This window comes from Gossypium raimondii, chromosome 1 (genome assembly GCF_025698545.1).
Source record: "Gossypium raimondii isolate GPD5lz chromosome 1, ASM2569854v1, whole genome shotgun sequence".
Taxonomy (NCBI): Eukaryota; Viridiplantae; Streptophyta; class Magnoliopsida; order Malvales; family Malvaceae; genus Gossypium; species Gossypium raimondii.
Window position 1 is genome coordinate 6,118,006 of NC_068565.1, and position 18,800 is coordinate 6,136,805.

General features: G+C 34.2%; 3 protein-coding genes across 3 annotated transcripts; all 3 read left to right on the forward strand.

The window, feature by feature from the left end:
* Positions 1 to 606: 606 nt before the first annotated feature.
* Positions 607 to 1,666, forward strand: LOC105779052 (uncharacterized). The gene has a single exon (XM_012602805.2). The coding sequence runs from the start codon at positions 1,001 to 1,003 to the stop codon at positions 1,433 to 1,435; it is 435 nt and encodes a 144-aa protein (XP_012458259.1). The 5' UTR covers positions 607 to 1,000; the 3' UTR covers positions 1,436 to 1,666.
* A 7,284-nt stretch (positions 1,667 to 8,950) lies between these two features.
* LOC105779091 (probable ubiquitin-conjugating enzyme E2 25) lies at positions 8,951 to 13,611 on the forward strand. Its single transcript, XM_012602841.2, has 8 exons — positions 8,951 to 9,077; positions 9,214 to 9,322; positions 10,882 to 11,022; positions 11,140 to 12,132; positions 12,231 to 12,294; positions 12,552 to 12,691; positions 12,786 to 13,097; positions 13,252 to 13,611. Exons 1-8 carry the CDS (start codon positions 9,001 to 9,003, stop codon positions 13,546 to 13,548), a joined length of 2,133 nt encoding a protein of 710 aa, XP_012458295.1. The 5' UTR covers positions 8,951 to 9,000; the 3' UTR covers positions 13,549 to 13,611.
* Positions 13,612 to 14,332: 721 nt separating this feature from the next.
* Positions 14,333 to 17,131, forward strand: LOC105786711 (uncharacterized). Its single transcript, XM_012613205.1, has one exon. It carries the CDS (start codon positions 14,333 to 14,335, stop codon positions 17,129 to 17,131), a length of 2,799 nt encoding a protein of 932 aa, XP_012468659.1.
* The last annotated feature ends 1,669 nt before the right edge of the window (positions 17,132 to 18,800 follow it).

Consider the following 18,800-nt stretch of genomic DNA (forward strand, 5'->3'; position numbering starts at 1 on the left):
CAATGATGGGTTCCTCTTGAAAAGCCTCTATTTGATAAAAGAGTAGAATGGTTGTCATTTGGCTGGCTTTGCCTTACATATCAAAGTAAACGTGATTGGGATTTTGTAAATCATGCAAACCACTCTCCAAACAATCTAAATCATTTTGAGAAAAAAAAGGAAATCTGAATGCAATTTGGGATTTCTTAGCAGTGAATTATAGGGATGTAATCGCAAAGAAATGAAATCTTAAGGGCGTGTATTCTTTAACTTATCCTTGAAAAAGTGTTGCCAAAACTTAGGCTTTTGGAAATTTTCTAAAGCAGGATATGAACCTTTTCTAGACTAAAAAATTCTAAAGTTGACCATTTTTAGGTCTTTTTGATCAATTAATTAAAGCAATGAGAATCTGAAGTCCTTGAAGGGCTCAAGGTTGTATTATCTTATAGACTTTTCTTCTTTTTTTCTTTAATTACGGGATAAATTTAGATTTATATATTATTATTTAATGATATTATGAAGTGTGGGTGACTTCATTAATTTGTAATGAAATTTAAAGAAAAAAACAAGACTTGACTTGAGACAAGCCAAAATCCCTAAATATGGTGAACCATTATTTTCTAAATGAGGACCAGCCAAATATCCCCAATCTAAGACATTAAAGTACTCTTTTTGGGTAGCAAAATTTACTAGGATTGGTAAAAAATATCAATAAGTCTAGACTTTAGGCCCTACTTAATCTCATTCCGTATATAACAAATATATCTCAAAAAAAAAATCATTAATTAGTTGAATAAAAAAAAGGAAAAATTTTTCACCCATTACCAGTTGCCCCACTTAAGTTTTGAGTTGCTTTATATTTCTTTAAATCCAAATAAAATCTCCTATGAAATAGTCAAAATCTATTATAAAGCTGCCTTGATTTTGGCATTAATGCTTTGTTTCCCAAGTTATAAACTTTCCTTTTATTCTTCCATTTCAGCTCTGGGGTCAGTGTTTTTGCCCATTTTTTCATTGATCAATGAGCTTACCAGGGTTCTTCATCATTTGTATGCTCCATTCAATGGTTGCCATCACTTGTGGAGCTTTAATGGTGTTTTACACCAAGGAAGTCTCGGTTTTCGGCCACGGCCACGAGATTGCGAGTAAACTACAAGGTTCAACACCCCATGATCAACTCTTGATCCAAACATCTCAATCGTTTTCTGGGTTGCTTTTGTTCACCATTGGTCTTGTGTTGTTCATGGTGGCATTTGTTGAAGACAGAGAGTTCCAAAGCTTCTTTGCAAAAGGGTGTGTGCTTCTTCATGTTTCAATGGCCGTTTGGAGGGTTTGTTTTGAAGGAAAGCTTGAAGATCTTGCCCATCAATGGCTTAGGCAAGCTCTTGGGGATATCATGTTGTCTCTTTCTTGGGTTTTGCTTCTTGCCTGTTCATGGAGGGAGAAGTATGATTAAAGGGTTGAGAAATGAAAGACAAGTTGAGTTATTTTGTCAAAATGCTGTTTTGTTCAGGTCAGGCAGTGAAATATGAGAAAGAGTGAATCTAGAACATGCTTGAGTTTAAAGAATAATGAAAGGGCAATGTCATAGCTTGGGGTGGAGGGGAATGGTTTTAATGTAATATAATAAAATCCCATGTAATTTTTGTCCCAATAAACCAATAAAATTTTGTAAGGAATTGCCGTATCTTTTATTTGCTTTCCCCCCCCCCCTGGATTGCCTAGTTCTTTTCAACACATGGATACAAATAGCTTTGGGATTTTTTTCCCCCAATTTTACAAAAAAAATATTTTTTCATTTAATTTTTTGTCTTTTTAAGTTTTGAATTTGTATTTTTTATTAAATCACCCCAAAATATATTTATATATTTTTATATTTTAAAATTTTTAAAATTAATTAAATATTTACATGCCGTCCACACAACAATTCACATTAATACCACATGAGTAAAATTAATAAATGTTGACTTTTTCATCAATTTTAAGATAATTTGACAAAAAAACCTAAATTTAAAGACTTAAAAATAAAAAATTAAATAAAAAATAAAATAATTTTTTAATAAAATTAAAAAGATTGAGTTTTAAACATTGACATGAAATTGAACATCATTCGATAGGATAACATAATTTCAGTGGATACATGTGCCTTAGCTTTGCCTGTCCTGCAGCAACATTAGGGATCGGCTATAACCATACATGTTGGAGTATAGGGAAGAAGCTTGTCTATAATGGATTATGTGTTTATTGTATGTTTTATTTTTATGAGTTCTTTTTTCACATAGAATCAATGTTGTCAGAATTAGATTGGTAGTCAAATTAGTTAGATTATTAATTTTCGGTTTGATTGATTTGATCGGTTTAAGTGGTTTAAAATAAATAAATTATTTTTAAAAAAATGTTAATATAAAAATCGATTTAACTGGTTCATATCGGTGCGCGAATCAACTGATTTTATACCTCTCATTGAACCACTGCTCCAACCGATTCTAGGTTCAACCAGTCCGGTTCAAACAACATTATGTGGAATGAATTGGAACACCAATAATAATTTCATGCATTACTTTAATAACTAGACCAATTCAACTGCCAGTCTAATAATAATTAATTAAATAATTAAAAATCAATAAAAATAAAAATTAAAGAAATTATAAAATAGGTTCAACTGCAATTTCTGTTTTTCTTTTTACTAGTTCTACGGGATTTCCAATTTAAGTGGTCCAAATCGTTTTATCAAATCTGGTACACTGACTGGTTCTTAATCTAATCTGTCACCTTGAATTCCAACAAATGTTGTTTCATGAACCAAGATATGGACATTTGAGGACTCCAAATGCATTAAACTCTTGAAAAGAAATTGAACATATCTGTCTTTAGGCACACACAAACCCGAGTAAGAAGCTTGATGAAGTAAGGTTTGTTTAGATGATGATCAATTAGGCCTATTCCTCCATGTTTTTCTTTTTCTTGACTTCTCTGTTTTAAACTACAAGGTGTTCTAATTCTTCAAACTGAATTAGATTTTCATGTACCATGTCATATTATGAATAAACTGGCAGGATGTATGTATTTTCTGGATTGCACTCTGCCTGTGGTGTGATTATAACTCTGTTCATGGCTCAACTCTTTTGACATATGAAGCTGACATTTTTTGTAATATCTCTTGGTAACCTAGTCTATTTGCTGCTATACCAAGAATATCATATATGCTAAATAGTAATTCATTAACCAAAGTCCATAGATAAGGCCATTACATTACTGTTAAACATGAAAACACACATAAACACAAATTATTCAACCCAAATTTCATTAATCTTAGGTCCCCAATATTACCAAGAAGTAGAACGTCATTGCTCTTTATGTCTGTTTAACGACCACATGTGCAGTTGGTGCAGCTGCAGTTATCTCCGCACTTGCAATCATTCTCAGTTGGAACCTCTGCCACAACAGTGCTGATGTAGCTGCAAGGAAACAACACAGTCCAGATTATATATATTAATTTAGCATCAGATCATAGAAATAGCATGCTTTGAAGAATTTTATGGATAATATTGGTTCGTTTTGTTGCAGGTATCAAAGCCATTGAAGAGTTGAAAGTACATATATACCTCTTCTCAGTCTCAATGACCATGGTGTTACTGCTTCCCTTCTTCCTGCAACCATAGAAAATCCAACGATAAATTATGTCAAAACATGAACATAATCTAAAAACCAGACACAAACTTAGAACATGACAAAGATAGTATGGATTTACTTACACGCACTGGCTCTTGTCAGAGCAGTCGCAGTTGCCGCAAGTGTTAGACATGGTGAATTTGAGTGTCTTAAAGTTGATAGCTAGCTTGCAATATTGGGATTGCTATACTTTGCAGCACGAGCATGCATTTATAGATGAGGAAGCAAATTGCAATGATGCAAAGCGAGGGGAGGGTACTGTTTGGTTCAAGTGCTGAAAGAATCTTTTGATAATGGTGGGCGAAGGTTTGCTATCCTCCTCTCATGTCCATATCATTTCTCCTTTTAGGAAAGGGAGATAAGAATATGTATGCATATATTAATCTATAAAATTAAAATTGAAAAAGTTTGTAAAAATTAAACTTTGAGAATCCACATTAACATCATACGATAAATTCAAAATTAAATTATTAATTTATCGTAAAAAAATATAGAATTCAATAAATTTATTTAAATTTTACACTGGATACATGTTCTTGCTTATCTCTTATGGCTTATATATGTATATTTACAATTCTTTGATTCTATACATTGGTCCTTAGCAGTATGGCACCACAGCGATAGGATGTTTTATTCGTTTGTCTTTTACCTTTTTCTAGTTTTCTTCTTCTTTTGTCTTTTTTTTTTTGCTCTTTAAAAAAAAGCAAGTAAAGAAAGGTAAATTGTTTTATCCGGTGAGATATAATATAATGGGTTTGGTGACTGAATTGACTTGATTTTCATTCATTAATTATTGACCATCAATTTGCTAGGCATCTTTCTTCCGAATTAAAGATTGATGGAGAATTTCTATTTCAATCATTTATTAAAATATAAATTTCTTATTTGTAATATAAAATACAATAAATTGAAAAATTAAATATATTCGAATTTAAATTAAAATAAATTTAGATAAGATTTACGATTAAAAAAACCATTACATTTCTACAACTTAAATTTGGATATTCAGAATTCCAAAATCGCAATCTTTATTAACATTGCCAAGATCTTATGGTCAAATTCCTTATTCTTGAGAAGATTTTTACAGCTTAAATTTAGATAAGATCTTGGGTTAAATATATATTTATTTTTCTAATTATAGAGTTTGTAATATGTTTTAAATTTTTGTATTATTTATATATTTGAAATTTAGTTTTGTATTTTTGTTTTCAAAATTTAGTCTCTTTATTTTTCGAGTTAAAATATAAGTTTATATGTTAACACTATTAAAATTTATTTGTTAAATTTATTGGTGTGACAATTTAAATTTTTTAAAAATACTTAGTAACAAAATGACATTATAATAGACCTAAATTTAATAGATAATTTTAATGGTGATAACAATTCTTAAAAATTTAAATAGACATTTTAATTTGAATAAAGTATTTAGACTAAGTAATGGTATTATAAAAGTTGAAATATTAAATTATTTCAAAACTAAAATAGAGAGATTAAATCTCAAATTTGAATAAAATATATGGATCAAAACTGAAAATTAAATATTCTTATATGATCTAAAAAAATAGAAAAAATTATATTATTATGTAAAGACAAAAACAAAGGAAATGTACATGTGCCAAGTAAGAAATGCCTTATGTCCTTCCTTTTATAGATAGTAGTGTGGATATTGCGCCCATTAATTAACTTTTATAGTTGACTTTTGGTCTAATAATGACTCCTTTTCCTTTTCCTCCTTTGTTAGAGTTAGAGTACGTTTTGAAGGGAACTTAATTATTCTTTGGTATGCATACCAGCTCTCGAGCCATGTCAAAGTCAAGTGGGAAATATTTAACCATGTCAAAGTGTCACGGGGCTAGAGTTTTCTCTTGCGATCCGTGTGGCCTTAGGCGATCTGTTCGTCCAAACTCGCCTAAGTCAGCCTTAACTCAAGTGAAGATTCCTTAAGAACTCCTCCAAGGCACCAAATTGAAGAGCGGAAGCGATTTATGCCAAAAGAAGAACAACAAAGAATAACATAAAGAACACTCGCAAAGTGTTTGAGTAAATGCTTTCTATTCTCTTATTCACAAAGAATAATGAAACAATGAATGGAGTGAGTACAGCTGAGGGGGAGACTCTCTATTTATAGTTGAGCTCCCCCAAAACCGACAGTCAAGATACATTTACATCGACGGATGAGATTAGCCATATCCCTTAATTTTAGGAATTTACAAGATAAGCCTTATCTAATCTAATCTTTACAAGATATGCTTCCTTCTATCTTCTAAGATTAGTTATCATATTAGCCTAAGTTGTCATCTCTTCATTATCGGGCCAACCAGGCTTCAATTTGACAGGCTTGTCCAATAGCTCTTTGGATCGGGCCAGTTCTTATGGGCCAAATGATCCCCATCTGAGCAATAGACCTCCATTGGATGCATTTGTTGCGATGGTCACGGGCTTTGACCTGCGGCCCGTGACAAAAGTCGGTACTTAATTATTCCTATAGGCAAAAGGATTGCCCTTGCTAAAGGAGAGGTCTACATATTTATAGATAATTTTCTTCTTAGGTGAAATATTAAATATGTAAGAATACCTGATAGTGTAGCAGCAGGAGGAGGAATAATTAGGGACTGCCATGGAGCGTGGGTGATCGGTTTTGCTAGAAGCATGGATATGTGCTCAGAAATGGAGGCGGAGATGTGGGGGGTGGACAATGGGTTATCTCTTGCTTGGAACTTGGGTGCCACACGGATAATTTTGGATTGGTGCAAGCATTGAACGGGCGAGACGGGGTGGTACAACATATCGCACTTTTCCATGAGCTGAAAATGTTGCTGCGACGAGACTGGGTAGTTCACGTTAGACGTGTTCATCAGGGAAGCAATAGTGTTAGCTGATGGAATGGCTGACCTTCTCAAAAGAACTCAAGTTGGCTTTCAAACTTACTCCGAACCACCAGCTACAATTTATGGTCGATTGCTTCAAGATAGCACTAGTTGACTGGCCTTAGTTTTTAGGCTGAGGTTTTGTTAGTTTGCTTCTTATTTAGCAAAAAAATAAAATAAAATGTAAGATTACTCTTCGCATAATAATAAAATTAGTATTTGATGTTTATATTGCTTGCGAATTTAATTTTTTTATTAGTTAAATATGGCATTTAATATCTTAAAAAGAGTCAAATTAATATTTTAAACAAAAATATTGACTAAAACGTTAAAATTTTAAACATGATAGTCTGCATGAAATTTCATATGTACTTTGTTGATGTTAGGTATCAACAAAAAAGAGACACTGAGGAGGATGTGGTAGTACTAAGGAAAGATGGTTCACTTTACAGGACGGAGAGTCAGAGGTGGTAACTAGGCAAAGAGACTGAGGATGTAAAGAGCAATATGGAGGCTAGAGTGTTGAAGGGTTGATCCCTTCTTCATTGCGCAGAGGAGTATATATAGAGGAGGTTTCGTGTTTGGTGACATTAACGTGGTAAATCTATTGTCATGCCATCATTGTGGGATACATGGGAAGGATATCTGTGATGGGACATGTTCTATCATTTCTTCTTGACTATGGCGCAAAATGGATGAACTTATGTGGGGGTTGGTGTCACTTTCAATAATAGAACGAGTGCTCTAAGGAATGGGTAGATACTTAAAAGAGTGGGTAGCAAACTCGCAAGGATGGTCGACTAGGTACCATACAAGGAAAATGGGAGGACAGTTGGAACCAAGCCTTTTAGACCCCATCAGAGGAAAGCAGGTCTTTTGGTGACTAGTTTGTCGACATTAAATTAAAAACTGAAATATATTTAAACAATGGTACAATATAATGATTTCAAATCCAACTAGTTAATTATTGTCGAAAATATCATTTATCCTCAAATAGATTCAAATATCATAATAATTAATAAATGAAATATATTTAAAAAATTAATTAATAAATCAAAATCAATATGAAGAGTCCACACAGTAAAATTCAAAAAATGAGAGTTTAAAAGTTTTCATATCCAACCCTTTATCGAACAAAATATAACCTCAAATATATGTTTTCAAGATTTTCATCCACACTTATAGCAAAGAAAAATCAATTTTGTTCTCCTCGTTACAACCTTTCCCTTTTTCTTTTCTCCCTTATATACCCATATTAGGATTGCACAAAAAACCAAAGTTAGTATGGAGTTAAATTGTTTTTTGAAAAAATAAATTAGTTCTTATACTTTAGTTCAAAGAGGAAAATCGTTATTTTTATTAAAAATTTTATTTATTTATATTGTTAAAAACTGGCGTGGTTGACAGAATAATCAAATAGTGATACGTGGTGTGCTGCGTGTACCTTATGCTGACATACAATGACCAATTTTTAATATTAAAAATAGATGAAATTTTTAGCAAAATGGCCAGATTTATCTTTGATCTAGCATATAGAGACTAATTTGTCCAATTTTTAAATAAAGAAAACGAATTGTAATCCAACTCCTAGTATAGAGGCCTCCATAATACTTTTACTTGTTATAGCTTGTGTCATATTATTTATAATAAAATTCCATTTTGTTTTGGATGAGGGTAAATTTAATTTTTTATAGAGGACAACTTCACTCTATTTCGATTAGATCTAATTATGAGTTGGATGTTTTGCTCGAATTTAGCTTTATACATGATATGTTTTATTCCAAATTGATCTAAATTTAAATTCAATAATAAAAAGTATTTTTATTTAAATTTAATTATAAAACAATAAAAATGAGACCATGAAATTTTATTTTAGAACCGGTCCCGGCCCGAGGCATGTCTGATTATTTCCTAATAATTCATTGGGCCTTTGATAGTGTGCCCATGTACAAGTTCTTTCTTATACGGCCCAAAACTAAAAAAAAGAGATAGTATTTTATTATGATTTATTTATTATTCATTTTCCACGTCGGCAATACTTTTGAAAATCCGCATCAGCAATATTTTCCACTAATCTTTCGCCCACGCTTCTACGAGTCCCACACGACCACGCATGAACAGTAGAGGCTTAATCTTAATTCTCAAGTCTTCACGTGTCTAAATCTTAGCCGTGTCTGGCAACCTTATCGCACGGTGCAAAAAACCACTGTAGCGTCAAGATATGAGTCAACTCTATACTGTCGTACCCGTGAAGCTTTGACAATGATCTTCTACAACCAAGTACACTGAAACTTCCCACAGTCGTTACAACTCCTGCCACGTAAGAAAAAAGAGACATTTAATAAACCAATCAGTGGCAAAATTGGTAATTCAAAGGAAAAGGAAGCTGATTATATATTTCTTCACGACTAGGCGCGAAGCCGTAGAGCCGGACAGAACGATCTCTTTAGTCTTTAGTAGAGAAGGATACTGTTTTTTTGGTATGTCATCTACGAAGCCGCTGCCACCATCGCCGCCGCCGTCTACTCGTCGAGCCTATTATAACACGCGCAATTCCAAGTCCTTCCTTAAATTATTTTGTATTGATTGTTTAAAATAAAAGAATAGAAATTGAGCGTCTTTTGCGGTTTTTCTTTGATGACTTTTCTTGCTCTTTCTCTCACTTTCTCTCCTCACTTTCTCACTGTCCAAACAGGAAACGATTGCTTTCTACTACTGCGAGTTCCGGTTTCTTCATGGACCCTGAAGTAATCGAGATCCCTCCTCCGGTTCCTTACTCTTTTAAGTCCAATAAGAAAAAGCAGGTCAAACACAAGATTAACTTAGTTATTTTCTTTTTAAAAAACAATTCTTTTCGCCTTCCTTTAACTTATTCTAGAAAAATATTTTTCTTAGAATTATGAAATTCGATTAAATATACTGATCGTTTAGTTGTTGCTTTTGTTATTGGAATTTTGATTGATCGGTTTATCGTGGAATTGTGTTGGTCCTTTTTTTGATCATTTAGTATTGATTTTTTAGGGTTTAAAGGAGGAAATTTTTTTGAAAATTTTGGAGTGAAAACTTATGATTTCACTTATCACTGTGTGTTGTGACTTGGAAGTTGGGACTACGTTCTTCCAATCATGTTAGTTTAAAGTTACCAAATTTATTCCATCTTTTCATTTTTTTTTTTTTGGGTTCCTTACTTTGGTCTTTGTACTAATAATAGAAGGGAGTTGTGGCCAATGTTGTGACTGTTAGATGTCCTCCCTTATTTGTTAGGGAACCATTGCTTGCAGGGCCCCGGAACGAACAGTTTGAGACGATGGGTCCTTCCTTTGACACTGTCTCAGGGATTTATAAGAAGCTAACCTTGCTCATGTAATAGGCATGCTTGGTAATGTAGGTGATGATTACTGAGCATGTTTTCTTGGTTGAACTCTTATTTATCCTTGCACCCTAACCCTTTTTGGGTACTTTTCTTCAGTCCCTTTGGTAGATAAGTTACTAATAGTTTCAAATGCTGCGCTTTGAAGATTCAACTTCCTTTGGTGTGACTGTGGGTTTCAACTGTGTGTTGGTGGTGTATAAAAATGGCTTTGTTCTCGTTTAGTAGAAGATGATGCTTTGCTTTCTAGTTGAGGTTTCAAATAGTTTATATGTGCCTTTTAAATATTTCTTAGGTATATATTCTTTTATCAACTGGATGAAACTTATTGATATATGTATATATATAGTTAGAATAGATGTTTGAAACCAATATAATTAGCCTCAAGGGCATTTGTCAATGCTCACATGTGGTTTGGTTTGTTATCAGGCATTTTTGTAGGACCTTTTTAGTTATTAGTTTGAGCTAAATGTTTGAAATCAATATCCTCATGCTGATAAAATTTTGAAGATAGTATTAAGCATTTAAATAGGGGTTAAATTCTGTAATTGCTTGTGTCTAAGACTGACAATGTTCAATATTTGCTAAAATTTGGAAAAGGCTAATGACCTTAACATTGGTCATGATCTGTGTTATTTGAATTGGGAAAGAAAGAACAGCAGACAATTAGTTTTCCATAGAGTATGGCCATAGATCGGATAGAATGTTGGCAAAGCATCTTGCAGTAACTCTGTTACTGAAATTAAGGTTGACTTGATGTATTTTCAGTTTTTTTGAAAAAACAAACTCCAGATCTAGCTATCAGCTCCAAGAAACATCTTGTATATGATATAAGCTTACTTTCTAGAAATAGAGACAATTGCAGGTTTATCAAAGCCTTACTTTTTCTATTGTGTTATGCGTTTTTAACTTGTTTCTTGCACAATCTTGTTGTTCTTTAGAAAAATCTTCCTCATGGTTTACTAGAAAAATTTCTGTTTCATATCTTGGTAGGTTGTTATTCATGAAGTAATTGATGTAGATAATGATGGAGATTCAAGTGATATAGTGATCCTCGATGAGAGGGTTGATGTAAGGAACAAAGGGAAGGCAGTGAAAGGTAGCTCTGGTATCTATAATGCTATTCAAGCTGAGGTATGTGAGAGATTGGAGCGTTCTTGCTGTAGTTACTGTTTACTGTGCCTAACATCAAAATTAATGTACATTTGGACCTCTGATTTTGTTGTTTACTGTTTTCCCATTTCTCCTCAGGACTTTGTGGCCAAGTCTCCTGGTTCATTAAACAAGATTGAGCCTTCTAAGCATTCTACCCAAGGATCACATAATATATATAACCTTGATTGTGATTTGACCTATGATGATGATTTCTTTGATAACTATTACGGTAATGACTTCATGGATGTTGATGAGTATGCTATGTTGCAAGCACATTTTGATAATGTTGATATTCCTGCTGGAGTAGAAGCATCCATCCCTTGGTTTGCTGACTTTTCTGAGAGGAAAAAGGATACTTCTCCTGTAAACACTCAATCAAGTGTTAATACTTCTCACTCAAAGACTCAATTGAGTGCTAATGGGAATGACCAGTCACTTTCATCATGGTTGTCAGATCCTGCTCATATGAAGAAGGCAGCTTTAGTTAGTAGTTCGAGTTTCCATAACCCAGCAGATCCTTTGAGTCATTCTCCTGGAGAAGTAATTGTTCCTTCTACTTTGTTACTTCCACAAGGTTCTCAAAGTAAGAAGTCAGCTACTTCACAACTTAAATTGAGCAGTCAAAGTCTTCCATTTTGGAATTCATTCCAGCCTTACCAGGTTGGTGGTTCAAATAATGGTAGTAATGGGAGTCACTCTGATTCAATGATGCTCCCTCAAGCAGTAAATCCAACTTATTTGGGTCACTTTAGTTCTGCTGCAAATAAGCAAATTGGTGCTGGTAGTTTGAATTCAAATTTTCCTACACCTATAGATCTAAATCACACCATGGTTGCAGAACCCTCCATGCCGTGGTGGCCACCCCCGATGAAACCAAAATATAATTTCAATAAGCACAATAACTATACAAGTTTTCCTGATCCAGTTGATGGTGTTTACATTACTCCTCAAGAAGTGGCAGATATCAGAAACCAGAAAAATGTAAACGAAGAAGATATCCTCAGTAAGTTCCAACTTTTTAAACAGTTTGATACTGTTGAAGATTTTTCAGACCATCACTATGCTTCTGGTGGTGCTTCAACGAAGCAGGTGAGTAGCCTTTCAAGTTGTATTTAGGTCTTCCCCTTTTGTAGTTATGTTAATTTTTCAATCAGTGAACTTGTTTCTGTTAATTCTCTTGGCGGCAGCCACCGAAGAATTGGGCAAAGAAGATTCAGGAGGAGTGGAGAATTCTTGAGAAGGATTTACCAGGTGATTTTTAAGTGTTGAATTATTCTCCCAGAGAGTGTCCATTTGATAACTTGTTCTTTCCTGTTTTCATCCCTTCTAAACAAATATGTCATTTAGTGAATGCTGCAAACCTGTATTGTGATTCAAAATGATCAAGATTTGCATGAAATATTAACAGCTGAGATCTTTTACTTTTCTTGCAACAATTTCCCTTTATGCTGATGGAATGTATAAGTAACGTTTTTTCTTACTCAATCCCGTTTCTACTGTTTCAACAGACACTATTTTTGTTAGGGTTTATGAATCAAGAATGGATCTCTTGAGGGCTGTAATTATAGGAGCAGAGGGCACTCCCTACCATGATGGTCTCTTCTTCTTTGATGTTTTCTTCCCTGCTAGCTATCCTAAAGGACCCCCTGTATGTAATTGTGGTTTATGAATTTGATTGTATCTTGTATGATCATTTTTTCTGGTATATGTGTTTGGACTGATTAGTAAGAATTGTTTTTCAGCAAGTTTATTACCACTCTGGTGGACTGCGCCTTAATCCAAATTTGTACAGTTGTGGGAAAGTATGCCTTAGTCTTCTAAACACATGGTCTGGTAATAAGAATGAGAAGTGGATACCTGGTATGTCTACCATGCTCCAAGTTCTGGTATCTATTCAGGCTCTAATCTTGAACCAGGATCCGTACTTTAATGAGCCTGGTTGGGCTCATCATAGAGGCACGCCACAAGGTGAATTACTGTCTCGACAATACAACGAGGATACATTCATATTGTCACTGAAGACAATGATCTACTCAATGAGGAGGCCACCAAAGGTAAGTTGAACGAACTATTTTCTTGATATTTTCAGTGGTGTATATAAGCTGGAACCGGGAACTAATAGTTTGGATTAAGATATTCCTATTATGATAATATAGGGAAATTGCTTCTCTTTGGCTTAAATTCTAATAGAACAATGTTTGGCTGCAGCATTTTGAGGATTTTGTAGTGGGTCATTTCTACCGTCGTGCTCAAGATATACTTGTAGCATGTAAAGCATACATGGATGGTGCTCAGGTAGGTTGCCTGGTAAAAGGCGGGGTTCAAGATGTTGATGAAGGTGACAAGAGCTGCTCACAGAAGTTTAAGAACTCTGTCTCCGGATGTGTAAATATGCTGGTGAAGGAATTTACGGTACTTGGAGTAAAGGATTGTGAGAAATTCCTCATTGTCCCCAAATGTCAAAACAATCGAGTTGATAGTATTCCCAAGGTTCCAGTATTGTGAACTACTTTTAAAATAAAAATTTTGAAACTTGGTTTCATTTATAAATATGCATAGTAGTTTTAACTTGAGCCCTCTGCTAGTAACTTAGAATTGAATTGAGAAGTGTCCTATACTTTCCTTCATAGGATGCTCACATACAGTCTCTGACGTACATTGATCCCTTTTATGGACAGTGGTTATCGGTTCTTACCTGAATCCGAATTATCAATCTCCAACTATTTTCTTCTACCTCAGCTACTTTGGTTAAATGGTATTTGCAGTTGCCACCGATGATTCTCATGATTTTCAGCATCTACGAGCTAGTATGTCCATTAATCTGGTCAAAGAAAACCAAAGTTCAATGGATGACCAATTTATTATTTTACGTGTATAAAATTTAACCCATATATGAGAAATTCTCATCCTTCCAATTTGTCATCTTAATATTTTATATATTGTACAATTTATGTCAACATTCAAGAAGTTGCGTTCTCATTAATTCCACCAATACCTCCTTGGCATATATGTATATCAGTTTCCAGCAGAAAGGAGAATAATGTTATTCAGCAAGGTGACAATGCAGGCCTGTTAAAGAAAAGCATCTTAGGTGAAAATCCATCCCACTTGGGGAAGTTTCAATGACTTTCTGGACCTTCGATGCAGTCTTTGTCTATTCTGTAATAAAAAAATATTTCGATTTTGGATGCTTTAACTATATAACATGTAGACTTGAAAATGACAAATTCAACAAAAATTCATTTAGACATCAAAAACTGTTTGTTCCTTCTTTGAAATTACGAAGGCAATGAAACCTTCAATCTTTCTATGGCTATGTACCCTCAAAATTTCCCTTCTGTTCATTAGTTTGTCAGTGAAACCTGTCTCATCTGTTATAGACTCTTACTCTGATCATTGTTTAACGACTGTCCCTGAACCAGTCCCCAACTCTGAACCTCTTGATTACGAATTCGGTCCATTTGGTCCATCCCATTCTGGTTTTTACTATTATGGAAATTTGAGAGTTGTAAGTACAAATATAACAAGGTATACAAATTCATTTTCGTTTTACACCACTGAGGTGAGCCAAACCGATAAAGATGGTGTGCTTATGATCGAAGGAAGCTTCGAGCTCCAAAATCCTTTTGTTTTACACAGCTTCTTATACCGAGTTGGACCATCAAACGGTTCAGTTCCCACACCTCACACGCCGCCTGTGGTCGCCGATTTTACAAATCCGTTCATTTTGAAGCTGCACGGTTTCTGGTCCAAATCTTCGGGGGAACTTTGTATGGTTGGAACAGGTTCTTCATACTTCAAAGATGGTAATCTGCTTACACCTGCAGCTGTTCTTAAGCTTCATAATATCAAGAATTCAAGTAATATTACTACTTTGATTACTGGCACTTTGAAGAGTTTGAGTCCTATCAATGATAACAATTACTTTGAGCCAATCTCCTTAATGACGGTTCCACAATTGAATTACAACTTCACCTTTGCGTCTGGAGATTCCGGTGACGAATTTTCCAGTGAAAGTGATCTCGAAGAGAATTTATCTATGTACAATATACTGCGAGGAAGATCCTTTTGTTCAAAGTTCTCAAACCTTGCAATTAAAGATGTATTTAATTTGCAGTATACAGGCTGCAGATCCAACAAGAAGTGCCTCCCTGTTGGTGGGGTGGTTCAAAATTTGCCTGGTTCTATATCTTTTGGTGTCATTAATTGTACTGATGTTGGAAAGAGAGTTTGGATTTTCCTAAAGTTCGATGATCATACCAAGCTTTCAAGGCTTGACCTGCGTTTCAATCCCAACACAACATTGATTGGAGAAGGAATGTGGGATGACAAGAAGAATCGGTTGCATGTTCTGCTTTGTCGGTTTCTCGGCACAGCAAACTCTTGGTCTAATGCTCATGTTGGAGATTGCACAACAAGGTTGAGCTTGAGGTACCCTGCAATCTTGTCAATTAAAGAGACCAGTACCATAATGGGGAAAATTTGGACTAACAAAACTGTGCATGATTCAGGTTACTTTGAAAAAATCGTGTTTCGAAGTACTGAGTTTCTCATTGAGGGTCTTTATAGTTTGAAGTATGAATACACTGAACTTGACAGGGTAAGAAATGAATGCCCGGAAAGGAAGCTAGACAGAAACAGGAGACAAAGATACCCTAGACCCTATTCTTCCGAGATGAAGTTCGACATGTCTGTTAGAAGTTCCGAAGGAAGGACTGCTAGGGGTTCTGCCGATACTCTCACTGTCAATAATCAGTTTTCCAAGCAGGCCGGCATAGCACTTATGGTTATCCGTGATGATGACTTTGAAAGGCCTACAAGGTGGGAACCTCAAGGCCGAGCCAATATTAGCTATAAGATAGATATCAAATGGCGCACTTCTCAGAAGTTAGCTAATAAAAATTATATATCTGTTGTACCTGATGAAAAAATGGAGATTACTGCTGAAGGGGTTTATGATGCTGACACCGGAGGCTTGTGTATGATTGGTTGCAGAAAGTTTGCATTGACTGATCGAGTACCTGGAAATACTTCTATAGACTGTGAGATTCTTCTGAACTTTCAACTTGCTCCTTTAAAAGGGTTTGAGAATGGAGGGTATATAAGGGGAAGAATCGAAAGCACACGGGACAAATCTGATGATCTTTACTTTGATCCTCTAGATGTGTCTTCAGTTGCTTACAGCAGGGAACAAGCTAGGCATACTATTTGGGCAATGGATCTTGAGATTGTGATGGTTGTAATATCTCAAACACTTATATGTCTATTTCTGAGATCTCAGGTCTATCATGCGAAAAGGCATCCTAAAACACTCCCTTTTACTTCACTGGTTATGTTTGTGATCCTTACCATGGGCCAGCTGATTCCTCTGGTGCTTAACTATGAAGCCTTGTTCTATCGGAAACGTGATCAGGATACCATGTTGTTTCAAACCGGTGGATGGCTCGAAGTGAATGAGGTAATCATAAGGATAACTTCAATGGTAGCATTCTTGTTGCAATTCCGTATTCTCCAACGAGCATTTTCGAGTAGATCAAATGATGGAAACGGAAAAGGCCTATGGTTTGCTGAGAAAATGACCTTGCTTGTCATACTATCACTGTATGGTTCTGGTGCATTAATTGTCCTGCTTGTCGATAAGGGGAACTATAAACGCGAGATCGTGTTGCTTCCCACTCGTCCGGTCGACTACTGGCAGCGTTCAACTTTGGATGACCTGAAATCCTTTGCAGGTTTAATCTCAGATGGTTTCCTTCTTCCCCAGATACTGTTCAATATGTTCTCAAACTCTAGAGAATATGTACTTAGCCCCTTGTTCTATATCGGTACCAGTCTGGTTCGGTTGCTGCCACATGCATACGATCTTTATTGTGACCACACCTATGTTGAATACAAGGGAACATTCATTTATGTGAAGCCTGCTGAGGAATTTTTCTCTACTGCTTGGGATGTGATTATACCTATTGGTGTTTTGCTATTTGCTGCAACCATTTACTTGCAACAGCAATTTGGTGGTTGCTGCATTGTTCCAAAGAGATTTAGATGGCGCGAAAGCTATGAAGAAATCCCAGTGGTGGGTCAATCATGAGTCCCGTACAAGTTTAGTGCTTCATTTGCTGTGTACTTCCCAGTTAATGTCCATCTCCTATATACATATATATACCTTAGCCTCTTTGTGGTTCTATCTATCTATTTATAAAAGTACCGACCCTAAAATTACAAATAGTGAACAGCATATGTACTCATGATCTTTTTTTCTTTACAATTAAGTATTCAAACCGTAAATGTGCTATTGATAATTTTTAAATAACCAAATCTTAATTAATTCTATTTTTATTAAATTAAAATATCAATTAATTTTATTCATTGTATTATTTCATCAAAATTCTTATTAATGTAAAATTCATTTATTTAATATTTTATTCTTCTATTTCATATTTTTATTTGTACTTTCCCTTTTAAACGTACATATACCAAGTTCCCAATTAAAATGAGATAATAGCACAAGAAAAAGAGAAAAAAATTAATATTTTCAATGGTAATCTCGACAAATTAGAGGAGATTTGACAAGGTCTTTATATTTTAATTTAATTAGATTTCCTTTTAATTGGGCACAAGACCTTTTTTTACTTCAAAATTTTAGGACCTAATAATTTTCAAATTTATATCAAAATAATTTTTAAAATTAAATATTCAAATTGTAAATCATTTTACTTTTATTAATTTAATTGGTGATATGGTTTGTTTAAATCTTTTCTTAATGTGAAATTCTTCTATTTAATATTTTTAATTATATTTCTTTTGTCAATTTGGTTTTTTTTGAGTTATCAATCTTTTAAAAGGAGTCGAATTTGACCATTAGTCTTTCAAAAAGAGTCAAATTACTATTTTTAATGGAAATATTGACTAAAATGTTAAATTTTAAACATGGCAGCCTGCGTGACAATCCATGTGTACTTCATGCTAATTTTTTTGAATTTCTATATTTTTTTAATTTTGAGTCATTTTATTTTATTTATTTATTTGAAGATCTTTATAATTATTAAATTGTTGTTGACATGACATACAAGACACATAGTATATATCATGTCAGAATGAAATACACATGAGCTGCCGCACAGGTGCCACACCAACATCATTAGAAAATGAATAATGAAGAAATTGACAAAAGATATAAATGTTGAGGGCTAAATTTATCATTATTAGTGGCACGTTATCTTTTTTATATTCTTAATTTTTTTTAGTTTTTGTCAACTTAATACACCAACACTGGACAATAATAATTCATAGGTATCTTCAATTAATATGGGCACAAATTCCTTGAGCTCATATAACTAATGTGGTTAAGACCAACTCTTTGGAGATGAAAATAGATAGTGATGGTGAAACTCAAGAAAGAATTCAAGAGGATAAGCTTCTATAAGTAAAGACAAAGAAAATGAAAAGTCTAAAAGAGATTGAGTATGCACTTTGGCCTAGAGTGATTGTCAGAAACTTGAGAAAAAATAAAAGAACAAACAAAGGAGAGAGGTACAATCATCGATTAAAAAAAGCGTGAAATACGAAGATGAGTCTCTTACTAATTCTAATATTCAAACCACATGAGAATTTTGTGCAGAAGAGACATAGAGGATACACAAACTTATTTGTCAGTAAATTGTGATGATAAGTTAATCACTAACAAACTTACACCATGTTTGGTTGGGTGTAATGGATTAGTCATTACACCCCTATTCCGTGGGCCCACTTAATCCCTT

Excerpts from the sequence above, each read along its gene's own strand:
- LOC105786711 (XM_012613205.1), top strand. The coding sequence starts at position 14,333 with ATGAAACCTTCAATCTTTCTATGGCTATGTACCCTCAAAATTTCCCTT.
- LOC105779091 (XM_012602841.2), top strand. The coding sequence starts at position 9,001 with ATGTCATCTACGAAGCCGCTGCCACCATCGCCGCCGCCGTCTACTCGT. Across the intron at positions 9,323-10,881 it reads AGTCCAATAAGAAAAAGCAG|GTTGTTATTCATGAAGTAAT; the intron begins GTCAAACACAAG and ends ATATCTTGGTAG. Across the intron at positions 11,023-11,139 it reads ATAATGCTATTCAAGCTGAG|GACTTTGTGGCCAAGTCTCC; the intron begins GTATGTGAGAGA and ends ATTTCTCCTCAG.
- LOC105779052 (XM_012602805.2), top strand. The coding sequence starts at position 1,001 with ATGAGCTTACCAGGGTTCTTCATCATTTGTATGCTCCATTCAATGGTT.